Raw genomic sequence first — 25,395 nt, forward strand, 5'->3', positions numbered from 1 at the left:
TTGTTGCATGATGTTCCTTGAAAGGAAATGTTCAAACTGACAGACAGACACCAACACCCTCTTATATCACTTAAAGATGAGAATATTGCAAGAAAATACATACAGACTCCAGTTTGCACATATGCTGACAATGCCAAAAATGGGATTTGTACATTTTGGTGCACCTCCAGTATATATTTGGTCTAGGTCAAAACTACTATTGTTTGAGGTGTGATTGAGCTGTTACCTATTAACTTGATGGAACAGGCTGCAGTTTGTACACTCATGTCTTGCCAAGGTATTTACCATTTCCTTTTGACATGCAGACAAAATCCATGAAAGGTTTTCCCCTGTGAAACTGAAAACTGAGAGATTTTAGCATATAAATGGTATAATGTTTTACTTTAAGCTGTTTTTATGCAAAGACTGTAATGGGTCTGGATTTTAACAACAGTTCTTTTCCTCATCAAGATTGTGATTCACATATTAAACCGGGAAACATTAGTGAGAGCAAGAGCATGGGGAAACTATGAGACGGGCCAAAGTGTCAGAGCCTCTCTATTTGTCCGAACAGGAGGAGGGACCAGGAGAAGAAGGTGGGGTCTATGCTAATAGATTGAGAGGAAGTGAGGGAAGACTAGAGGAATGTGTTGGAGATTTCAGGGAGAGTTCAGCTGGCCGGGAACGTGATATCTGCCAAAAGAAGAGAAAGAGAGGGACAGATACTCACACTGAACGGGTAAAAACATGCCCCATTTCACTGTGGTACCAGTGCAGGATAACTCACCGTCCAACTATGACAGTCTGGAGGGTATAAACTGGGTGGATTACAGAGACACAGGACAGGGAGGATACCCTGGACATGGAGACACAGTTAGCTCAGATGGTAAGTTTTCTTTTCATGTATCACTTTGTGAAAAACATCCCTCTAAGCATAAAACTTTTGGTTTAACTACATCAGGTGCTAAGATTGAAAGTTTATTCAGTTTAAAAGTTAGATTTAACCCTAGTATTCGTGACAGACATCCTCAAAGCATCAGCTATTTAGTTATAATGACAATTGTTTAGTCACTAACTTCATAGAACCCACTGATTACTTACATCCCAGTTGTTGGAAAGTTTTGAGGGACCTTTATCATGTTGGAAAAGTTGCATCTCTATAAATGACGTATATGTGATTTAAGGGGAGGGATATAAAAGTAACTCAAGCTGAGACTCTTGGCACAGTTTTGACATGCCAGACACCACTGTGGCGACAAAGGAAAACAATATAGAGCCAAAGCAGAGGCGGGACCGGGGGGTCTGCAGTAATGGGACAGGCCTCAAGTATTCATGGACACAAAAGATGTAGACCTCTTTGTTTCAAGAGGGTTTAACTGGCATTTATTTCCTCCATATTTTCCATTTCATTCTCTAGCGCATTTTAAAAGAGAGAAACGAATTGTAAGACGTGCAGCCCATGATTAAGAGACATAAGCATCTGTTTACTGCAGCTGTAATGCCATATTGAGAGACCACCAGGTCTCTGTGTGGGTAAAAGGGCTCAAATTTAGGATATATAATAGACAGTTGAGTGAGGCTTTTGTAAATGGGATATGTACACCATCATACATACAAATATTTAGCCCATGTACTGTATACTAATATTTCACTGTTAGTAAGGTGAAGGGATGATAGCATTGCTCAAGCTGGTCCTTTCATGTTTTTGCCTATAGGCTGTACTTTTATGTTGAAATGAATGAACAAAGTGAATCATTGAATGAATCACTGCAGGGGGAAAAAACACAATTGCATATGCAGATTCTTCCCTTACAGCACACCATAAGGAATAATTATAAAGCTTATTATAAATGAATCATTGCAACAGCAGTAAAAAATATAATAATATCATACATGATATCAAATGGACAGCAAATAATTAATAGTGTGCAATCCGAATTAAATACATACCCCCAAAGAACATTTTATCTCTATATTTTTTATAGAAAAATAGAAAAAAGCAAATATACTATACAAAAATTGATTTTCACGTCACATATTTCCCATGCATTTTCGATAATCTAATGTTATCACTGGCTCTTTATATTCTCTCTTGCTCACTTTTTCTCTGAGTATGGAAATAACAGGCTGGAAAACTTGCAGAAGTACAATTATAATCCAATTCCTTAGATTCAAATTTCCTAGCAGAAGATGTTTTTGTCCATGACAGGGTGTCACGAACACACACGGGAATCAGGAAGATCCAATAGCAGTATGTTTATTTAAATGTAATCCAAAATCGTAGTCATCCAGGCAGGGGTCAAAATCCAAATAAACAGTCCATAAACAAGAACAGGCAAGCAAAGAGACTACAGAAGTGACGTGACATTCAACAAGGACTCCGTAAAACAGACTAAAACAGACAGGGTATAAATACACAGGTAAATGACAATGCTAAGGGGGAATTGGCTGAGTGTAATAATGAGTGACAAGGGACAGCTGAGTGCAATGAAGAGACAAGGATCATGGGGAATGTAGTTCAAATGTGACAGACACCGTGGGGAAGGAGGACATCTAGTGGTGACCCAAGGAACACAACCCAGACACTGTGACACAGGGCAGGTCTGAATTAAAAAAAAAAACTTGATGTATCTGCATGCCTTTTTGCAAGTTTGGGGAGTAATTTAACATTCAGCATCACTTCAGCCTTTTGATCACCACATAGACATGAGAAAATATATTTGGGTGGTCATTGACGTTGTAGATCTCTAAATACCAAATGAGTACCAATATGATTTTCAATGCATAAGCATAGATTGATGAAGAAGAGTCTTGTGTGGCAGTCACACTGGTTGGTCATTTAAATTTAGGAGGGGCAGAGCAGAAGGAGGGTGTTCACACTGCTAACTTTGTTTTTTTAGTGCGTCAGCTCAGCAATGTTTAAAGCGGTACACACTGCGGTCATTGTGCTGAAACAGGCCTGTAATGGAAAAGCATCAGCTCTCAGTCAGACCCATACACCCAGTCATGCCTTACTTCCATGTTACTAAGAGGAAAAGCGATGAAGAGAGGGAAGAAGACGGATAAAGAGTATGTTTTCCTAAATAAGCTATATGACATTAATAGTGCACAGTTCTGTTTTGTGTGTCCAACAAGCTTTCGGAGTTCATTAGCAATAGCGTAAGCTAAAGAGAGACAACTATAATCTAACAGAGATGTTATTCTAGCTGGTTGTCTTTGGCAAAGTTTTTTTTTTTACTTCATGAGTGGTATAGCACAGACCTGGTGTGTTCTACTGTTCCTCAACTGGCTCCTGACAACCAATACTTCTTTATAACCTGAAGGAGTAGTTATTTGACATAGAAAAAGCAACATCATGTTATTTTCGAGTGGGAGCTGCCTGGCAGTCCTTAACCCCAAAGAATGTCTCTGACTTCTCAAGGTAACAATAGATCCTCCTCCACAAAGAGGGCCTGTATTACTTCTTGTTGAGAGACAGCTGTACCTGCAGCACAGAATGTCTTAAACTGAATTCTCTTGCTAATCTCATACAGTATATGAAATTGTTTTGTTGACTTCATCAAGATCAGGAACAGAGCTAAAAAAAAAAAAAAAATAGGTATAAAAGCAGACATTGATCTGCTTTGAAGCATACTGAGTGGTCATCTAAAGCTTGTGCTCAATAGGGGCATATATCAAGCTCTCAAATTTTTTTTGCAAGAAAGCATTACATTGATCAAAAGTGACAGTAACGACATTTACAATGTTAATATTTCTATTTAAAACAAATTTGGTTTGTTTATACTTTCTATTCATCAAAGAATCATGAAAAAAGGTGTCAGGTTTCCACAACAATATTAATTAGCACAAATGTTTTCAACATTGATAATAATAAGAAAGGACCAAATCAGCATATTATTATGATTTCTGAAGGATTATGTGACACTGAAGACTGGAGTAATGGCTGATGCTGTCATAGAAATAAATTAAATTTTAAAATATAATAAAATAGAAAACATTTATTTTACATTGTAATAATATTTCTGTATTTAGTTTATTTTTTATCAAGACACTTTTGTCAAAAACATTTAAAAAAAACCTTACCAAACCCAAAACGGTAAAAACCCTTTTAAACGGTAGCATACCTGTTTATATCAAGCAACTGTAGATGTTGTAAGCTGTATGTACACAAAAGAGTTATATAGAAATTGTTCCCTTTATTTTGTTTTAAATTGTGCAATATTTGAATGCAATCATCTCATGTTTACAAAGAGAAATATACATGTTGTGAAGAGCAAAGTGTCAGTTTTCTCTGAAACTATTGCATAACAAACTCTCATCACATTAACAATCACAAGCAACAAAAAAGGGGGAAAACACTAAGGGATTCATTTGAATCACCACACACACACACCTTAATAGTTGGAACATGAAACATGACAAGGGTAACAATCAGCTAAATAATAATTTTAGGTAGAGGAGCAAATTCATCCTGACAACTAATCTTATTAAACACAACAACAAATTCAGCAATGTAAATAAAAACTGGCAAATGGAAAAACAATGCAACAATATTAATTATGCATGTCTAAGTGCATGCTGGTAAAACACAAATTGGACTTTTTTCAGTGTAGGCCTTAAAGTATATTGTAATATAAAAGCTAAAATTTGATAATAATCAATTAATTATTTGCAGGGTTTTATTGGCATTATTTACTTATATGTTGTTTTTTTACAGTGTTGTTTTCATAGCACTTTTGAGTAAGTATAGTATATATTTTTTGCCTTTTGCTAATGTTTTTAATTACTGGGGCTTCATACAGTACAGCTTCTTCTCCCTCATTAACGCACATCAAAGCCTTCGTATGTTCTGCTCTCCCAGCAGGGTCCAATTCCACAGGCTTATTCAACTGTACTCATCTAATTCAGTCTACCAGTGATGGGCTAATTGTGTAACAAACTTCTCTTCTCAGGAAAAACACTTAAAAAAGGCAATCCATCCCTATTGTTTGTTAAGGTTAAAAGAAACACTATTGTAAAAATTTGGCTGTGTAATTGACATAATCTGTTAACCGTTAAATATTTATTAACATGACTTAATTATTATTATTATTATTATTATTAATATATTAATATGATTATTAAGAGGCACGCAATAATGTATTAACATTGTTAATAATGTAGTCACACACCGGATATTATTATTACAATCATGTCAAGCAACCAAGTATGCCACCATAACACAAAGACAGGGCTAAATCGGACTAAACAGCATGACTTTGACTCATAATGAAGGCTTTAAATGTTTAATAAATGGGATGTTTTGCCAATTTCATACATAAGCTCCTTACCAGCTGGTTAATTTCTTCCTGAGGTTAATCAGCTTTTGCATTTTCCAGCATAAAATAAATAAATAAATAAATAAATAAATAAATAAATAAATAAATGCATTTTGTCTCTTCAATATGTTCCACTTTGGAGGCTGTTTGCACTGAAGCTGGTCTACCTGTAGGCTATTGTCTGAGCAACAATTTGCAGATGTTTGAACTAAATCTACAGCTGGTTACCAAATGTGCCCGAGTCTTGCACGTACATGTGGAACAACAGCTTGTTTGTGTGATGTTTAAAGACTGTTGAAAACAACTGGGAGTGTAGCATGTAAAAAGTAACTATACAAAGTTCTTGTTCTCTAGATTGGATAAATGTTGTTATAGTAAGCATGTGAAGTCTCTCAGACTTCAGCTCACACTAAACTCTACATTTGTGTGGTTATAGCTTTGGCTTTGAACAACAGCTTTTGGCATATTCCTGTTAACGTGTTCAGACCCGCCACCATAAAGCTCTTGCTTCCCCCTCCTGCAGACACAGCAAGAGACATTCTGGGTGTGGGGCTGTCAAGTTTCTGTTGGGCTTTTCTTATAAATAATTCGGTAAAACGCTCAGGATACAAATTGTAAACATCTTTGTAGTGTTTAAAAATAGGTCTACATTTTATCATTACTGTAATACAGACAGACTAAGGAAAGAACAGTTGACAGTAGCCTATATAACCCTAGATGGCAGCATTTTACTATTCTCATTTTCTCATTTAATAAAGAACATGTTACAATATAATAAAGAACATGTTACAATATAATAAAGAACATATTCCCAATATAAGATTTCACCACTGCAGAATGGCTGTTCCATTTCAGTTTCTGAATTTTCAGGCATTTTATTAATTAAACGACTGTTTAAAATGTGTTAACATTCTGGATTAGAAGTTTTATGGAAGGTAGGCCTAGATAGTGATATTTTTTTTGTGGTCTTGACCCTAAACACTTAGTGTGTGATTCTGCTTGCATACTGAATCTGGTGTGTAAGACTGTAGCATATAGTTTGTGATCAGTCGATGTTCTCTGAATCTGAGCGGTGTGTGTGTGTGAATACTGATCCCCCCTCGCTCTCTCAGTAACAGTTAATAGATCACATTGACCTGGATATAGACTATGACCACTGCTCAGAGTGCTGCCTGCCTTGTTGTACAAAGACAAACATGCTGATCCACCCCAACAATGCTAATGCAAACTCTACCTATAATGGCACATTAACCCTGGACACAGGTGAGTGAGACTTATAGGAAACAAACAGAGACCATACTATTTTTTCTTATAATTTGTCTTGAGTTTAGATATTTTTGAGAAAGTATATTTGGTGACAATCTTTTCTGAGCTTATGAACTGATTAATTGCACGTTAAAATATATAAATTCTTCTTTCCCCTCTCTTAAATGAGGCTCATGTCTATCCAAACCACTTAAAACAGTTAGATGGACAGGCTAATTAATGTGGTTGTTGTGCGAACAAAAAACAAACAAAAAAAGGGCGTAGGGCGATACAGACCAAACTGCTTAATTGTTATGAACCTGACAAATTTAGCAGTGATATCTATAACAGAAAGCGTATTAAGGCTGGCACTGTATTTGGGTGCCTCGCTTGTGTTTGTATTGACATTTGTTGTGAAAGCAGAGAGTGTGAGGACACAAAACAATCAAACTGATTAAGTGTTCTGATTCAGTGACCTGATTAAAGGACATAATGAAAGAAATTGAGAGGGAGAAAGATTCAGGGAAGCAGAAATACAAAATGTGTTTAATGCTTGATGCTAATCTTAGAAAAGAGTTCTTGAGGAGCTGCAAGGCATTATTTATTTAGATTCATTCAGTTCTTATTAAACTAAATCGTTAAAAAAGACTATGAATTTAGCTTCATTATTTGACTACTGTTAGAAATCATGAAATGTATAAGGCCGTGTAAAAGATTTGGTGCAAAAAAAAGGTTAAACTGCTTTTGCCTTTGAAGAGTTTTTATGTGGTTTTCTCTGTATCTTTACGGTATGATTCAAAATGCCATTTTCTCATTGAATGTCTTTGAAGGTTGTATCTAAACAAATCTAAACAAAATCAAGATCTCCACACACTCCACAAATTTTGTACATATGTGAAGATGATTCCAAAAATATAAAATTACAATATTTTCATTTGACTCAGTTGTTACACAATGGCACAATGTAAGAGGGTAAAGAATGGGACATAGTGACAGTAACTCAGTAGGCGGGACAGGAAATTACATAATTGTGGGCGAAAAAAGTTATTCTGAGAAAATAAACTCCACCCTAAAAGTGTCTGGATATAAAAAAGTGAAAAAGTGTTACATTTAAAAAATATTATATCATATGTGTGATGATACAATGGAAAAGGATAATAAACACAGTAAAGCAAATTAAGGATGGAGGGGAAAAAAAGAATGGACACCATTCACATATACACAAAGAAGATTATTTTCAATAACTCAAACTTCATATCAAGGATTGTATGTCTGTTAAATCCAGTAAATACATTGTAAATGTCCTCCCCCTCCAGGTCATGGCAATCATAAAGAAGACAGTCCCTTTCTCAGCAGTTCAGATTCAGCATCTAAGAGGAATGACTACTACGACAGAAACCTGGCTCTTTTTGAGGTTCATTTTTCATTTTCCTTTCCTTCTCTTTGCAGTACTTGGTTCCCACTAAATGTAAAATCTAAAATCTCAATAACTTTAACATTAATATCAATAACAACACATGAATAGTGGACAAATGCTTTGTGTAGAATTCTGCTATACATCTTAGTATATGTGGTACTGAGGGGTATGTTTCCTTAGGAAGAGCTGGACATCCGGCCAAAGGTCTCGTCTCTCCTCAGCCGGCTGGTCAATTACACAAATGTTACTCAGGGAGCCAAAGAACATGAAGAGGCAGAAAGTGCTGATGCATCCAGAAGACAAGTGCCCAAGGTTATTTAAAAAGTGAAAATGATATTTTCACTCTAACCAAAATAAAAAATAAAAAATTCTCAGAGACTTTTCTCTTTCCTGCTTTTTTCTCTGTAGTCTCCGAATATGGGCACGCTGATGGGAGTGTACCTGCCATGTCTGCAGAACATATTTGGTGTGATTCTTTTTCTGCGTCTCACCTGGATTGTGGGAACAGCAGGTGTCGTCCAGTCCTTTCTCATCGTTCTCATGTGTTGTTCATGCGTGAGTTACTGCAGACACACCCTCATAAGTACACTATCAGGCTGTGTTTATCATGGCTTTTCTGCAACATCTTTTGCCTGTGTATCTTTCCTGTAAAAAAGCAGCTTGCATTGCATTTAAGCAGTGCGTCACTGGCAATGGACAATTGTGCAAAACAAGACACAGACAGTAAATAATATAAAAGTATATCAGTATGTCAAATAATATGTCTTCTGAAACTAAAAAAAAATGATATGCTGTGCTTACATAACAGGAAGGGACTAGGGAAATAACTTAATATAATTCTTGGTATTTCTCTTCGTACCTTGATTTCTAAGAAAGACAACTTCGCAAACACTATCAAATATATTCAGATAAGATAAAGAAATGGTAAAATGTACCACTTTTAGCTTTGACTGCTTGGTTCTACATCCTGTAAGAGTGGTTTTAACACTTTATTCATGTCTAAAGACCTTATAATATTACTTTTTGTACTTAGATTCCAAGTAAGATAATGAGTTTATGCGAACACATTTGATTTGAGACAGGATACCAGACGGAGATAAGAAAGATATAAGATACTATGTCTCAACTTTTGAAGATGTGAAAACAAAATTTAGACATGTTGGCTTACATCCTCAGAACAAAGGTTAACTATGTCTGAATAGGATAAATTAAGTATATGATATCAAAAGATATATTGAACAAACAGAACATTCATAAAAAAATTATATTTGAATAAATTCACATGTAAGATTTCGCATAGACGAGTCTGGTTGTGCATGACTGAATACTTTGGTAACTCACAGGTCACATCAGTTGAGTGCAGTCCTTTATCTGTATGCTTTTCTATGACAGCGTGTCTGATAAGTAGCATTTTAAAGCATTCAAGTTTCAGAATAGTACGTTAAATGCTACATTTTGACACCTGGAACAAAATGTATATCAGATGTTACTCAGCTAACAAAAATATGTTCTAAGAAGGTTCTAAAAATGAGAGAACGTTCTCATTAAGTTATAAAAACATTATTTTTGAATGTTCTCTGAACGTTTAAAACGTCCAGTTTTTTTAAATGTTTTTTCTTGGTTATGCAGACATTAAGGGAACATTCCATTTGATCATTGTGCAAACACTATGGGAACGTATCGGAATGTTTAGAAAACATTCAAAAGTTTTAAGTATAACATTTTCATTAAAAAAACATATAAAGATCCAACTAATATGTTTCAAAAAAGTTTTTGAGAACATTATTAAATACCAGTTAACTTTAAAAGAACTTTTGTTAATGTAACTGGAAGAAAATGTGTTCATAACTTAGATAAAATAATTAGATATGAGAATAAGAGAATGTTATCCTAAGTTCTGAGAACGTTCCCTGTTAGCTAGATTCATTTGAGTTCAAATTAATTTGAGGTTTCCTGAATCAACCGGATTACATTATTAGATTAAGTTGCTACTTTTACTGCAGAAAAATATCTATTCCTCAAATGCAGCTGTTATTGATGAGTCAGACAGGCAGTATAGTATGTGAGCTCTGTAACTCTGCAATCATTGCACAGTGAGTTTGATATACAGAAAGCAGAAGATAGCCCTTTAGGGTTAGCCTATATGCTTAAATGTATGATTTCATCTTATTTTCACCAGACAATGTTAACAGCAATCTCGATGAGTGCCATAGCCACCAATGGTGTAGTTCCAGGTAATTTAAAGTGTTTATACTCCTTTGTATTATATAATATTTCACAGTACAAACACACACAAATGTATTTATCTATTTATTTTTAATTGGCAGCTGGTGGGGCCTATTTCATGATATCTCGGTCTCTGGGCCCTGAGTTCGGTGGTGCAGTTGGTCTCTGTTTTTATTTAGGCACAACCTTCGCTGCTGCCATGTACATACTGGGAGCAATTGAAATATTTCTGGTCAGTTTCCTTATATTATGACAACACACACACACACACACACACACACACACACACACACACACACACACACACACACAGATCCAAAACCTAAAATTATCCAGCTCTGAAAATAATCATTCATCAACTCTTTTTGTCTACAGAAATATCTGATTCCCCAGGCTGCCATATTCCATCCCGCAGATATTCATGCAGGGAGTGGTGCAATGCTGAATAACATGCGAGTGTATGGCACAATATGTTTGAGCCTTATGGCTGTTGTTGTCTTTGTGGGGGTCAAGTATGTCAACAAATTTGCCTCCCTGTTCCTGGCCTGTGTCATAATCTCCATTGTTTCTATCTACGCTGGAGCTGTCAAATCCATCTTCCACCCTCCTGAGTTTCCGTAAGTCTTTATGTTGCTAGACAAAACAAAACACAAAATGTAATATTTAAATGAAAATGTAATTAGATCAATTAATTGATTCCTAATTTTTTTTTTTTTTTACCATGTGTAGGATCTGTATGTTAGGAAACCGGACATTGGTTCGTGATTTGTTTGATGTTTGTGGAAAAACAGTAGTTGTCGGTAATGAGACAGTTACCAGCAAGCTTTGGAAGAACTTCTGCAGCTCTGAGAATTCAAGCAGTGCTCATTGTGATGAGTACTTCTTTCAGAATAATGTTACAGAGATTCCAGGCATTCCTGGGCTGGCCAGTGGGATCATTAAAGGTAAGGACACACTTGTCTGGTCCACAGCATGTCACCCTGGTAAAAAAAAAAAAAAAAGAAAACACAGATTTGAAAATTATAACAGATCATGAAAAAAGGCTCTTCTTTTCCAGGCACTTGCTCTTTGACATGTATTACTGTATATGTGGCTTTGTATATGTATTATTTATTTTATTTTTATGCATGTATGTGCAGAAAACATGTGGGGGGATTACATGGAGAAAGGGCAGATTCTCGAAAAGGCAAGTCTGTCCTCTGTCGACGTCCATGGCTCCATGGAGACCTTTGGCTTCTATGTGTCGGCTGACATTGCCACTTCCTTCACCCTCTTGGTGGGAATCTTTTTTCCTTCTGCCACAGGTAAAACTTATATGTCCTCTTTGGTTAAGAAACATATGTATTTATTATTTATTACACCCTCAAATACTTAATTCTGATTGGTCAATCGAGGGATCAAGCTGTGTAATATTATTAGTGTTTGCTACATGTAAAATAATTTTAAATTCTGAATGTGAGGGCCACTATGGGAAAGAGGCAGAGTTGTCAATCCAGATATAGTATAACTTGTTTATAGATTTGGTCAGTGGCGGGTTGTGTTTCCTTTTTTGGGCTTATTTCCAGAATACAATTGCGTATTCGTCTTGTTTTGGTTGGCACCCATATCAGGGACGTCACTAGACCCATTTTAGAAAGGCTTTACCCCCCTAAATTTCCACCCAGCCCCCCTAAAAATGTGCGATTAACAATTATGATGCTATTTTCATTTGAAAATGTAATTTTTTTACATTTTTAAATTGGCAATTAAAGAAAACATAGTTATAAGTTTTAAGACAGTCACGGCCTTTCTAGCTGGACTGCAAGCCGCAACATTTTTCCAATCTGTAAAGGTGCAGTTGATGTAAACAGCTATTTCATAGTGTCAGTGACAATGCTGTAACCTGTCAATCCCCTCTGTTACATGTTATAATGGACTATTTTTTCTAAGTGAAAGTTTTAATAGCTTAGCCGAAACTAAGTCCAATCATTATTTAATGTCCACTAATTTATTTATTTGGCAACCTGTGTAATACGCTGGATAATATATAGTCACCTGACTGCACTATCCTTTAAGTATCTAAGTATTATGACTTGATGGAAAATGACTTTAATTTCGCTATTTTTGTCCCTCTCTGTCACTGCGACAGGCATTATGGCAGGATCGAACAGATCTGGAGATCTAAGAGACGCACAGAAGTCTATACCAATAGGGACGATTCTGGCCATTACAACTACCTCTCTTGTCTGTATCCTTTATTGCTGTTGGTACTGATATTATGTTTAAAATAACCCATCTAACTAATACTCTTATCAACTTTATGCTACAAAGTGTGAGCAGTCCTATTTTGTATTTAAAGTTACGTAGAATTCCATGACTTATTTGACAGATTTCAGCTCTGTGGTTCTGTTTGGGGCCTGTATTGAAGGTGCGGTGCTGAGAGATAAGTAAGTTATCTATCTAGAGGGTACAAATACAAACTTTTAGATGGAAACAAGCATGTTGTGTCTTATGCATTCTTGCATATGTCTTTTAGATTTGGAGATGCAGTCAGAAAAAACTTGGTGGTTGGCACACTGTCTTGGCCCTCTCCTTGGGTCATTGTGATTGGCTCATTCTTCTCCACAGTGGGTGCAGGACTTCAGTCCCTGACCGGAGCTCCTCGCCTCCTGCAAGCCATTGCTAAAGATAACATCATCCCTTTCCTTAGAGTGAGAGATCTTCTGATTTATGATCACAAAATATCTAAATAATACACTTTTTCATCATGTTGATGTTATTCATAACAATAACAAGTACACCGAATAAAATAGCAGCATTTTTTATGAGGTTCAAAACATATTGTAGATATACTGTGTCTTAAAACTTATAACAAGACTGATAAAGTTGACATGAATTCCAGTGAAATGTAAATGTGCGTATTGTGAGTTTCTGGATTATAGTTACTTCCTTTTTTGTGCCAAACCACAAATGCCATAAAAGCAAACATTTGCATGTCATATGTAAAATGTTGTTCCTAAAATGTAAATATGTGATGCTAACAGCTGACTGTTACTTTCCATCCCTGTGTGTTCATGTGTTTGCACATCCACAGGTCTTTGGACACGGAAAAGCTAACGGAGAGCCCACGTGGGCTCTGCTGCTGACGGGACTCATAGCAGAGCTCGGCATCCTCATTGCATCACTGGATATGGTCGCTCCTATTCTCTCCATGTGAGGAAACACCACAAATATCCACATACAGATTCAATTCACACAAAATAAATGAATTAAACTACGGTTTAAGATGTCCTTTTTATATTGAACATCAAATTTTAATGGGTTTTTATTTATTTATTTATTATTGTTGTCTTTTTTGATACATCTAAAGCATATTTTGAAATGTATATTGAATTGAATTCTGCAAATAGATCTTATTGGTAAAATGGCTAGATATCAATTTATAGATGATTCTTATCAAGTTGTCACCTTTTTATTTATATAGCACTTTATATAATACAGATTGTTTCAAAGCAACTTCACAGTAATAAACAGAAAACTAACGATTACTGATGCAATATTATGCTGTAACAGTGCTCTACAGAAGACAATAGTGTAATTATTCTGCTTGTGTCAGTTCAGTTCAATAGCTGTGTAAAGTTCATTAATAATGAAATGAGTTTAATTCAGCTATAAGCAGTTCTATGAAAGTCAATTGTGTAGTTATTCAGCTCGAGTCAGTTGTGTTTATTCAATTCAATAACGGTGTTGATGTTGCAAATATGTAAATTTAAAACAAAGTTGAATCAGGTGAGTTGTGTCATCATCCAGCTCAATTTAGTTAAAGTTTTGTTCTTATCCAATAGTGTCAGTGCAGTAAAATCGATCATTTTAATGAATATTAAGTGTCTTTTAAAGTAACGTATGGACTCAGCACAGATGCTACATCAGGGATAGACAACTCCGGTCCTGGAGGGCCACTGTCCTGCAGAGTTTAGCTCCAAACCTAATTAAACACACCTGAACCAGGCAATCAGTCTTTTCAGTATTACTATATAGCAGGGATGTCCAATCCTGCTCCTGGAGGGCCACTGTCCTGCAGAGTTTAGCTCCAACCCCAATTAAACACACCTGAACCAGATAATCAAGGTCTTACTAGGCATTCTAGAAACTTCTAGGTAGGTGTGTTGAGGCAGGCTAGAGCTAAACTCTGCAGGACAGTGGCCCTCCAGGACTGAGTTTGGACACCCCTGCTATATAGAAACAGGTAGGTGAGTTTTTATTAGGGCTGAAGCTAAACTCTGCAGGACAGTGGCCCTCCAGGACCGGAGTTGTCTATCCCTGTGCTACATGTTCTTCTCAGAAATAAAACCTTTTTTTTCCCCGTTTCATTTCATACCATAATGGTTTTTTTTACCTGGATTGCCATTACATGTATTGCATTACTAATTCTAACGTTACGAATTCTAATATGTATAAATGCTTGTTCACTTGACAGGTTTTTCCTGATGTGTTATCTTTTTGTAAACTTGGCATGTGCAGTACAAACACTTTTAAGAACGCCAAACTGGAGACCACGGTTTAGATACTACCACTGGTAAGTTTGCATTTCGATTGTGTGTGCATTCATTTATGTGATGATCATATTTGTGCATGTTTTGAGAACTTCTTTTGTAGTGACATTTAAATTCAGCTCAAACTGTGAAAACAAAACTCACTGGAACTCAGCCCTTGATATCTGTTATTCACTTCCTGCAATTATTTAAAAAATGACCTTTAGTAAAACCGGTCACACTTTTGAAGTATAGAGCAAAATAATAGGTCTTTTTATAATGTGCTCTCTGTTATCTCTTTCTTTCAGGGCTCTGTCTTTTCTGGGCATGAGTATGTGTTTAGCCCTTATGTTTATCTCCTCTTGGTACTATGCCATTGTAGCAATGGGCATTGCTGGTATGATCTACAAGTACATTGAGTATCAGGGGTAAGTGATTCCTAATTACATCCATTAACCTGACATCTGAAATTAAACTGAAATCATCAATTATCCATCTTTACTTTACAAATCTGAGTCTTGTATATTTTTGCCTCTTTTAGAGCAGAGAAGGAATGGGGGGATGGGATCCGTGGGTTGTCTCTTAGTGCCGCCCGTTACTCTCTTCTTCGCCTGGAAGCTGGACCTCCCCACACCAAAAACTGGAGGTTGTGAAGCTAATTTAAAATATTATCAGCTGATATTTTCCACAAAAAAAAACATAATTGGAAATGACCTGGGAACACTTTCAAATCACATATATAAATTATGTTTAAGAAGCAGTAAGATATTGTTTGAATAATATACTCCTGCATACTTCAAACAGTGTTTGTACTGACAGTAACACTGCAGTTCAAAGTTTGAACTAATTACACACTACAATCACATTCAAATAAAAAAATTTTAATAGGCCACAGCTGCTGGTTCTGCTGAAGTTGGATGAGGATCTACATGTAAAGTATCCCAGAATGCTTACCTTTGCCTCACAGCTGAAGGCAGGAAAAGGCCTAACCATTGTAGGTTCTGTGATACAGGGAAACTTCCTGGAATGCTATGGGGAAACACAAGCGTCAGAACAGGTGAGGAAGTTTCCAGATTTACATGCACTTTTATCATCACCTTGTGCATTGTGCTCTTAAATTACAGATGCAAATACAATAGTGGCCAAAAGTGATGTCCAGCTTAGGAAAATTGACATTTTGTTCTTCCCTAATATTTAAAATATTTTCCTCATATTTTGATGGTTTAATCAAACTTGTAGAGTCATTACAAACAATTATCCCTTCCAGGCATCACTTTTGGCCACTACTGCACAATGATCTTCATCCAGATAAATTAACTGTAGTCGATATGTACTTAATAACTTTGCAGCAAATAACAAGAGTCAACATTTATTTACGTATTAAAGTAGAAGCAATGGATATTGATTTTATTGTAGGTTTCCATGGTTGTGCTGTGTTTGTACCCTTCACCAGGCAATAAAGAACATGATGGAGATTGAGCGGGTGAAGGGCTTCTGTCAGGTGGTGGTAGCCTCCAAAGTGAGAGAGGGGATCGCACATTTGATCCAGTCCTGCGGTCTGGGAGGCATGAAGCACAACACAGTTGTTATGGGTTGGCCATATGGCTGGAGACAAAGTGAAGATCCACGGGCTTGGAAAACCTTTATTAGTAAGAACAAGATTTATATAAATGATGTGCACTTAGAATTGTCTGCACTGAAACACAACAGGCTTAATCTACTCCCCTTTCATATTCTCTCACCTGTAGATACAGTCCGCTGTACTACAGCAGCCCACCTGGCTCTGATGGTCCCAAAAAATGTGTCATTCTATCCCAGCAACCATGAGCGCTTTACTGATGGATATATTGACGTCTGGTGGATTGTCCATGATGGTGGAATGCTCATGCTCCTGCCTTTCCTTCTCAAACAACATAAGGTGAACAATTAGCCATTTAAAATAAGCCATTAACATTCAAATGTAACATAAAATTGCTCACAGTTTGTATTTAAAAACATGTTGATAAGAGTAATAGTTAGATTGTTTTAAGCATTATATCTGTACCAACATTAAAAATACAAAAAGAGAATATTCCAACCAGGGGCGCATCTGATACTCACAAACAAAAGGGTGCTCCAGAAGGGGAACAAAATATCAAAAATGCTAGGTGGATCCTGTTGTAGAACAAGGAAATCCACGTCCAGGCACTCACATAGTTAAAAAGGTAAAAAGCCTTTATTGTAAGACAGAGCTACATCTTAAAAAACACTAACGTGTACAGAATCAGCCCAAACAGGCCTTCATTAGGGTTTTCTTGTTCTTTAACAGGATCCACCAACCATTTTTGATATTCAAAAATACTTAAGGCGAGACACGGCAGGCAAAAACATAATTTTTTTATGCAGTGGTCAGTTTTGAGATTTTGGGCTAGTTTACTCGTTCAATATGTGTTCTTTCAAGCTGCTATAAAGAAAACGTTGAAAATATACATTAAGATGTTTATTTTATTACATTTTGTTTACTTGCGGCAGTAAGTTTCTCCCGAATTTACCAGGAAGTTTTTTTGTCATTCTCCAGTACAAACATCTCAGCCTATGTAGCACATGTGTACACCAAACTTTCCAGTTATAGCCTACACTTAGCAGTATTCTGAAGATATTTTCAGAGGGATTTGTTAATAAATCATTCCTGGCCTGATTTATGTGACATTTTAATAAAAAAATATGGCGGAAATCAATTTGTTATGGCTATGGACAGTATATTTTTGATTTGCTAGGTAATGAAAGCATATATCCTGAAATCCCTCTAAATTTTTATTTTCATCTTGTGTGTAAACAAAATGAAAAAAGAATTTTACACTTGGCTTTATCATATGTTCAGATCTATCTACCGAAAATATATGCAAAATCGTGCATATTTAATGAGATAATGCCTAATTTGCATAATTAAACATACAAATTTCTAAAACTTGTAATACATTTTTTTTTTGTTATACTTGTGTAAGTAATCAACTGAGGAAGTTTCATGGTGATATCTATTATTTAAAAATTTTACCCTATTCACCTGTAGTGTCTCGCCTTAATTCTACTCCCCTAATGAACCTGCAATGTATTATGCCTTCTGTAATGATAGATAGATTTTGGAATGTGAAGTTTACATATTCAACCTTGCATGTTCAAGCTCTTGAAAGTGCATAACTGTATAATTGTAATTATGCAATTATGCAGTTACCCCCTCATTGTATTATTGTTGGACAATTATTGTGGGAGTGTTTACAAGTACTTTGTGGTTTTGCTGTGTTTATATATATTTGATTTTCTTCTTGTACTTCAGGTCTGGCGTAAATGTAAGATGCGAATCTTCACTGTGGCTCAAATGGACGATAACAGTATTCAGATGAAGAAGGACCTGGCAACCTTCCTGTACCAGCTGAGATTAGAAGCAGAGGTGGAAGTGGTTGAGATGGTATACATAACACTTTCTTCCCTATTAATATATCCCACACATCAAAAACATTTATGCAATTATAATTTCATGCTGTCAAATGTTCTTATTTGCAGCACGACAGCGACATCTCAGCATATACATATGAACGGACACTGATGATGGAACAGAGGTCACAGATGCTAAAACAAATGAGGCTCTCCTGTGCAGAGAGAGACAGAGAGGTACTGCAACCCTCACATTCATTATGTCTGCTCTGCACTAACATTGTCTTTTACCAACAGAAGAATAATACAGAAGTCATTAAAGTATATTATGAATTGACAAACAATATGATCCCAAATCCAGAAAATTTTGTAAAATGCAATAAAATCAAGAATATGTATTTCTCTTTAACCTTTATTTATCTGAAAAGAGTATACAAAGAAAAGATTTTCAAAGTTTTCACTGACCAGCTTAAGTGTATTTTGTAAATATAAACAAATTTTGATGGCTGCAACACACTCCAAAAAAATATAATAATAATTGTGAACAAAAAAAGCTTCTAGAATTTCCAAGTTAAACTCTTTTGAAACCATCCACAATAAGAAGGTGAATTGGTAATAGGTGAGGGTATCATGTTTGGGTGTAAAAGAGCTTCTCAGTCTTTGCCAGCAAAGATGGGTCATGGCTCATCACTTTGTGCCAAATATCATGAAAGAATTGACAAACAATTCAAAGATCACATTTCTAAATGCAAGGTTTCAATGAATTTAGGTCTTTCACCTTCTACCATACATAGTATTGTGAAAAGATTCAGGGAATCCAGAGAAATCTCATTCTGTGTAGGGCAAGGCAGGATACCTCTTTTGAATGAGTATGACCTTTGAGCCCTAAGATGGCATTGCATGAGAAACTGTCATGCTACTGTATTAAATACAGCCACATGGGCTCAGGAGTTCTTTGGAAAACGGATTTCACTTAACACAGTCTGCTGCTGCATCAAGGAATGCTACTTGAATCTCTATTTCTCTATTATGCGAGGAGAAAGCTATACATCTGTTCTATGCAGATATGGCGCTGAGTTCTCTGGGCCCAAACTCATCTCAGATGACAGATGGTATTGTGGTCAGATGAGTCCACATTTCAGCTTGTTTTTGAGAAAAACAGACATCGAGTTCTCAGTCCCAAAGACTAAAGGAACCTTAGAGACCTTTATCAGCGACAGGAACAAAAAGCAAACATCTGCCATGGCATGGGTGTGCATCAGTACAAACAGGTGACTTGCATGTGTGTGAAGGTACCACTGACGTGGAGGCATATATTAGGATTGTACAGAGACAATGCCAGGCCTCATTCTGCAGAATCTGCACATGCTAAAACAGAGTGGTTTCTAGACACACTACACCGTAGTAGGGATGTGCTTGACTGCCAGCAGTCCAGATCTGTCTCTTATTGAAAATGTGTGGCCCATCACAAAAAGGAGAATCAGACAACAATGACCACAGACTGTTTATCAGCTGTCTTTTATCAGGCAAGATTGGGCAAAAATTCCTCTAGCAAAACTTCAACCATTAGTATCCTCAATTCAAAAAACATCTAAAAAGTGTAATTAAAAGGAAAGGTGATGTGACACAGTGGTAAACATGCCTCTGTCCTAACGTTTTTTCCATATTGTTTTGTGGACACAATGCATATTTAATACAGTATACAATTACTAATTTTGTGGACAAAAGGCATTTTGTGACATGTTGGGTGTATTTTGTTTTCTGTTATCCACAAAATTCAAAGTGCATTCTCAATTATGTCCATGGAAATCAATTTTGTAATTTAGAATTTTGTTCACCAAATGTGATGACTACATTTCGGCTGAAAAAATAACAACAATTGGCTTTTGTTTTTGTGTATATATTGCATTGAAGTGTAACCAAATTTCATGAAATGCAGCATTTCATGTCACAAAATAGGGCAGGTCATACTTGGTGACCCATACTAATACTGAAACATTTAATGTCTTGTTTACTGTAAAAGCCAAATATATGCAGTAGCAGCTCTTTAAAATGCGGTCTCATTACTCCTCAATGTAGGCCCAACTAGTGAAAGATAGACACTCGCTGATCAGAATGGGCAGTTTATACTCAGACGAAGAAGAGGAAACCATTGAAGTATTACCAGAGAAAAACCAGATGACCTGGACTAGTGAAAAAATAGAAGCAGAAAGACGAAACCGAAGCAATGCACCAGAAAACTTCAGAGAACTAATCAGCATTAAACCGTGAGTAGGCAAGCAGGAGCAAGAACTGGAATGCACCACTGCACAGTATCTGAAATCAAGTTTATAAATTTTACTTTGTATCTTTGAACTGTAGACCTATTTGTTTTTTATTAGTAAGCATAAAGAGGATCACTGAAACGTGTTCCTTTTTGTTCTTCCTTTTTTACATACATAAACTATGCAGGTGTGCATGCATGCTTACTTTCAATGTAGCACTGCCTATTTTCCCCAAAAGCAAATTAGAGCCATAGTACTTCTATTTAATTTTACACATTTGCTAAATATATTGATCTACCTTAGTTTAAATCAAAACTCTGTCTGTCTGTCTGTCTGTCTGTTACAGTGACCAATCAAATGTTCGGCGGATGCACACAGCTGTGAAGCTGAATGAGGTTATTGTTAATAAATCCCATGATGCTAGACTCGTGCTGCTGAACATGCCAGGACCTCCACGCAACACAGAGGGAGATGAAAACTGTATCCTTCACAGAGAATTATATGCTCTAAGTACTATTTTAAAATTTTTTTGTTATGTTTTTTATAATAGCTTGGACACATTTCTTAATACTTGGGTCACTTTTTTTAAACACACAAAGTTATCTTTCAAAGTGCAACTCAATGCTGCTTCTTTGAGTTGAAATTATGGGAACACTTTGAATGATCCGGTGTCTGAAGCGCTTGTGAATATATGCCAATTTTAATTGGTTAATGCAGTCAGATGACGTCACAGATCAGCTACAAAAGGAAATGCAATTATGCATTCTCAAGACTAGAGAAAACATCAGTTTCTTTGACTTCAGGTTGCAGTTTGTGTGTGCTTGTGAATATGTCAGTTGTCAGAATAAAATAAACCATAACTGGTAGATTTATGAGATGTGTAACGCTGTGTGTGGTTTATCACACCAGATGATACACATGATTTGTGTGTCATGTGTTTAGAAGTGGAGGGGCTATGCTCACTGTGATACCATGGTGGTGCTGCAGGTCTACCAGGCCAATCTTTTAAAAGATTCTGACCATGCCGGAACGGGGCTGATAGTGTGGACATAGTGGTAGAATGTGGACATTGTCGCCATTGTGACCAACTCTCTTCTCTGCCAATACTTTGGCCAGCGGTAATCTAACGTCTCCTTGCTGGAACCATAGAAATGAGAGACCATTAGCAAGTCTTTCAGTAATGGAGCAATTGGAGAAAGGAATGTTTTTTATTGCCATAATAGTACCTCTTTCTGGGAATGTGGAAAACACACACACACACACACACACACACACACACACACACACGGTCGTTGATTGAGAGCAGGATGATGTGGAAGATGCTTTAGACGCTCCATTTTTAGTACTTCCAGAAAGCACTTTGTGGTTTTTCTTAGGTAGAGCAGCAGATGTCTTAAGGCTTTTATGAAGACTCATGAGAACAGCATGGCAGAAGAGAATAGTACCCAAAGCATGGCACAGGGCAGGTGGGGTCCTAATACCAAAGGGAAATGATGCTGTAAACATCAGTCAGTTCATACCAATCTCTCTGCTGAATGTGTCATCTCAACTCTTGACTACCACTGTTCCATGTACTAGGAGATTACTTGGAAAATTGCAAGAGACCATCAAGTGGGCTTGTATGAGGATAAAACCATACAAATCATGTAGCATCTCTATTGTCAAGGGGGTGCTTACGGACCTTAGGTTCTTCATCAGGGGTTACCCAACAGTTTCTTAGCAACCAGTTAAAAGTCTTGGAAGGTAGCATGACACAAGCCTGGAGGACAAAGTCGAGGTTTAACAACTGCAGAAGGAGATCAGCAGTGGTTTACAAGCAATTTATAATACTCAATTGCCTGGAAAACGAAAGAGCTGGTGTTTACAGTTTGGGCTGCTACCCCGAATGCTATGGCCCCTTTCAATCTATGAGGTTCCAAGCTCAGCCGTGGAGAAGATGGAAAGAAGGGTTACACGTTATATTAAGAAGTGGATTGGAGTCCAACAGTGTCTCACCATCATTGGTCTGAATGGGGATGGGGTCCTCAAACTGCTCTTTACCAGTCTAAAAGAGGAATTCAAGTGTGTGAAAGTAAGATTACAAATGATGTTGAAGGAATCCAGAGATGGGGTGGTAAGCAGCAACGCACCAACCTTGAGATCTGGGCACAAGTGTGGTCCAGCGAAAGCAATAGAAGGGGCAATGGCGTCCTTAAGACATGCAGACATTGTGGGACATGTCCGATAAGGAAGGGGAAGCTTTGGGCTTGTAACAGCTTAACCAGCTGGAGTAAGTCCACAGCCTTGGGGCGAAGGAAAATGGTGGTGGAAGAAGTACGCCATCAGGAAGAGGCTGTACGATGGGCCAAGTCAGTCTCTCTTGGCAAGCAGGGGCAGTGGAGGGAGTGGGAAAGTGTCGGGAAGAGGAAGTTTACTTGGAAGGATCTGTGGGTAATGGAAGCAAGTCGGTTGAGTTTTACAATCAGAGCTACATATGACGTCCTTCCAACACCCGTCAATCTTCATCAGTGGCTGGGTGACGATCCAGAGTTTGCCCTTTGTTCCTTGCCAGCTTCCCTCAAACATATACTTATAGTCTGTATAAGGCGATATATAGTCAGCACAACCAAGTCCTTAAGAGGCTCGCCTCCATCCTGGAAACTAAACGAACTGCTGCAAATTCCCTTCCACCACATATAATAAAACCTGCACAGGAAATTGCTTTTGTCTGAGAGGGGGTCAAGGCAACCAAAAGTGTCTCCCCACCATCAGAACAAAGCCAGCTCTACTCAGCAAGTGACTGAGACTGCTGACCTTTAGAGATTGCTGATACCACCTTAAGACCTAAAATGGTACTTTGGTCCTTGTCACCCAAGAAGGTTTACAATGTAAACTTTACATTGTCGAACTTACTTTGCCCTGGGAGGGGTGGAGGAGTCATTTGAACATAAACATTTGCGCTATGCAGAGCTAGCAGCTCAGGCACAGCATGGCAGCTGGAGCACCAAAGTGTACCCTGTGAAAGTGGGATGCAGAGGCTTTGTGGCGGCAACTACAAGACTCCTTAGGGACATGGGGATTAGAGGACGGAGTTTACGCCTTGTCATCAAAGCCTTGTCAGAGGTAGCAGAAAGAAGTAGCCAATGGCTATGGATGAAAAAGCAAGATCCTAGCTGGGCCCCAAAATAATTTAGTGGCAAGGAAGGAGACAGAGGGGGGTGATTCTGAGATGCCAGAACTCGCCATTGAGCCCTCTGAAGGTGTTGTGGGCTTATCAAAGAAAATAGGAGAACTCCTCTGTCATCCTTTCCTCACTAACTGGTCTCTGTGGAGCTGCTTCAACCACCAACAGCAGATATCAGGTACATGCTAGCACAAAGGATAGCAACTTCTTATCCTGTGTATGTTAAACGTGTGCCAAAGCAATGATAAATGATCCAGAGTTTAGCCCACAAACACAACTGTGTGAAGAGTTATGAAAAAGTGACCTACATATTGAGAAATGTGTCCTAGTGATGGTTAAAAAAAAACCTGTAAAGCTTTCTATTGCTTGTGTGCTTAGTTTTAGCAGAATATAGATATTCCGGCCATAAAAGAATTGCTAATTTGGGCAAAACTGCCCTATTATCTATTGTATTCATTTATCAATATTTCTCAGTCTGGTTCTTTAACTCATAGGTTTCAGATATGGAATTTCTTGAGGTGTTGACTGAGGGTCTAGAAAGAGTGTTGCTTGTGAGAGGTGGAGGTCGTGAGGTCATCACCATCTATTCGTGAAAGGCCAAAGATCAATTCATAGACCACTGTTACTGTAAACTATATTTAGTGCAAGTCAAAAAAGTGTTATATGCATACTGAACATCTTATGCCAGCCTAAATGTATAATCAATGATAAACTGAATGGAACTATTCAATACATTCATTTCACTTAAAATATTTCAATAGCATGTTAGAACGGTTTTTAGATGTGTACCTTTTCAACTGAACTCATTCCACAATCATGACATAACTTTTGGAATCACATTGTAATGTAGGCATAAAACATTAAATAGACAATCCCTTTAAAACATTTGAGCTTTTTCCACCACTACACTACATATCTCTGGTGTAGCAACATGCACTTTCAAGAATGCTAACAATCAATTAGAGAAAATTGTGGTTTGGGCAAGAACCAAGAAAAATATTTCACAACCGTTAACAGTGACTAATTTAAAAATAAAAATAAAACTTTACATATCCTTTTAATATATAAAATTACATGCATAACATTTTTTTAATAGGACGAAATACACACAATTATTATCATGACTTTCACTGGCCATGTAACAGATCTAGTGCTTCCTAGTACATTCAAGACTGCCATTCTATTGCTGAACTTAAAATATAGCAAGTGCTGAACTTAAATTTCCATTTGAGTGCTTCTATTTTTTATTTATTTTGTCTTTATTATTTATTTGTAGAAACTCCCCATTGTATTGGATGTATTAGCTTTAGAAAATAACCAAAGGAGCTGGAATGGGATAAATATTGGATATGAATAGCACTGTAGATTTTGTAATTTATAACTGCATTTTATCACTGATTTTTAAGAGAATGTAAATGAACAGTTTTGTTATTTTCAATGTAATGAATTTTAGTAATTGAGGAGGAGACATTTTGGATACTGATACAAAGTCTTTATTCTTTTTTTAGGGCATGATAACTGTACAGACAATATACATTTGTTATACAAATAGAAAATATGAAAGACTTGACTAACAACATTTATATCTGAAATATAAAGGCAATGATCTTTTACTGGTTGTATAGTGTTACATCTGTATAGTGTTCCATGTTGAAGAGAAAGATTAAACACTTCAGTGAAACATGCAGTTGACTTATGTATAGTATTAAGATAAATATATTTTAAAAACTATAAAAATATGAAAGTTACAATAAAGTGCACAATGAATTGCAGAATATGATATTTGTATTGTATAATCTTATTTTTGCCTGGGAAAAAAAGACAACCTTTGACTGCAAACCTCATGGTTTAACTAAAAGAA

General features: G+C 36.8%; 1 protein-coding gene across 1 annotated transcript; it reads left to right on the forward strand.

Annotated features, from left to right (window-relative positions):
* Nucleotides 1-597: 597 nt before the first annotated feature.
* slc12a4 (solute carrier family 12 member 4) lies at nucleotides 598-25,307 on the forward strand. Its single transcript, XM_081359299.1, has 24 exons — nucleotides 598-865; nucleotides 7,859-7,956; nucleotides 8,140-8,271; nucleotides 8,368-8,514; nucleotides 10,139-10,193; nucleotides 10,287-10,417; nucleotides 10,561-10,802; nucleotides 10,915-11,129; nucleotides 11,325-11,489; nucleotides 12,314-12,412; nucleotides 12,554-12,611; nucleotides 12,701-12,875; nucleotides 13,259-13,377; nucleotides 14,642-14,740; nucleotides 15,005-15,124; nucleotides 15,238-15,342; nucleotides 15,585-15,753; nucleotides 16,150-16,345; nucleotides 16,445-16,614; nucleotides 18,010-18,141; nucleotides 18,237-18,344; nucleotides 20,187-20,374; nucleotides 20,718-20,851; nucleotides 24,036-25,307. The coding sequence occupies exons 1-24, from the start codon at nucleotides 727-729 to the stop codon at nucleotides 24,125-24,127; spliced, it is 3,288 nt and encodes a 1,095-aa protein (XP_081215425.1). The 5' UTR covers nucleotides 598-726; the 3' UTR covers nucleotides 24,128-25,307.
* The last annotated feature ends 88 nt before the right edge of the window (nucleotides 25,308-25,395 follow it).

This window comes from Scardinius erythrophthalmus (genome assembly GCF_964197995.2).
Source record: "Scardinius erythrophthalmus genome assembly, chromosome: 2".
Lineage (NCBI taxonomy): Eukaryota > Metazoa > Chordata > Actinopteri > Cypriniformes > Leuciscidae > Scardinius > Scardinius erythrophthalmus.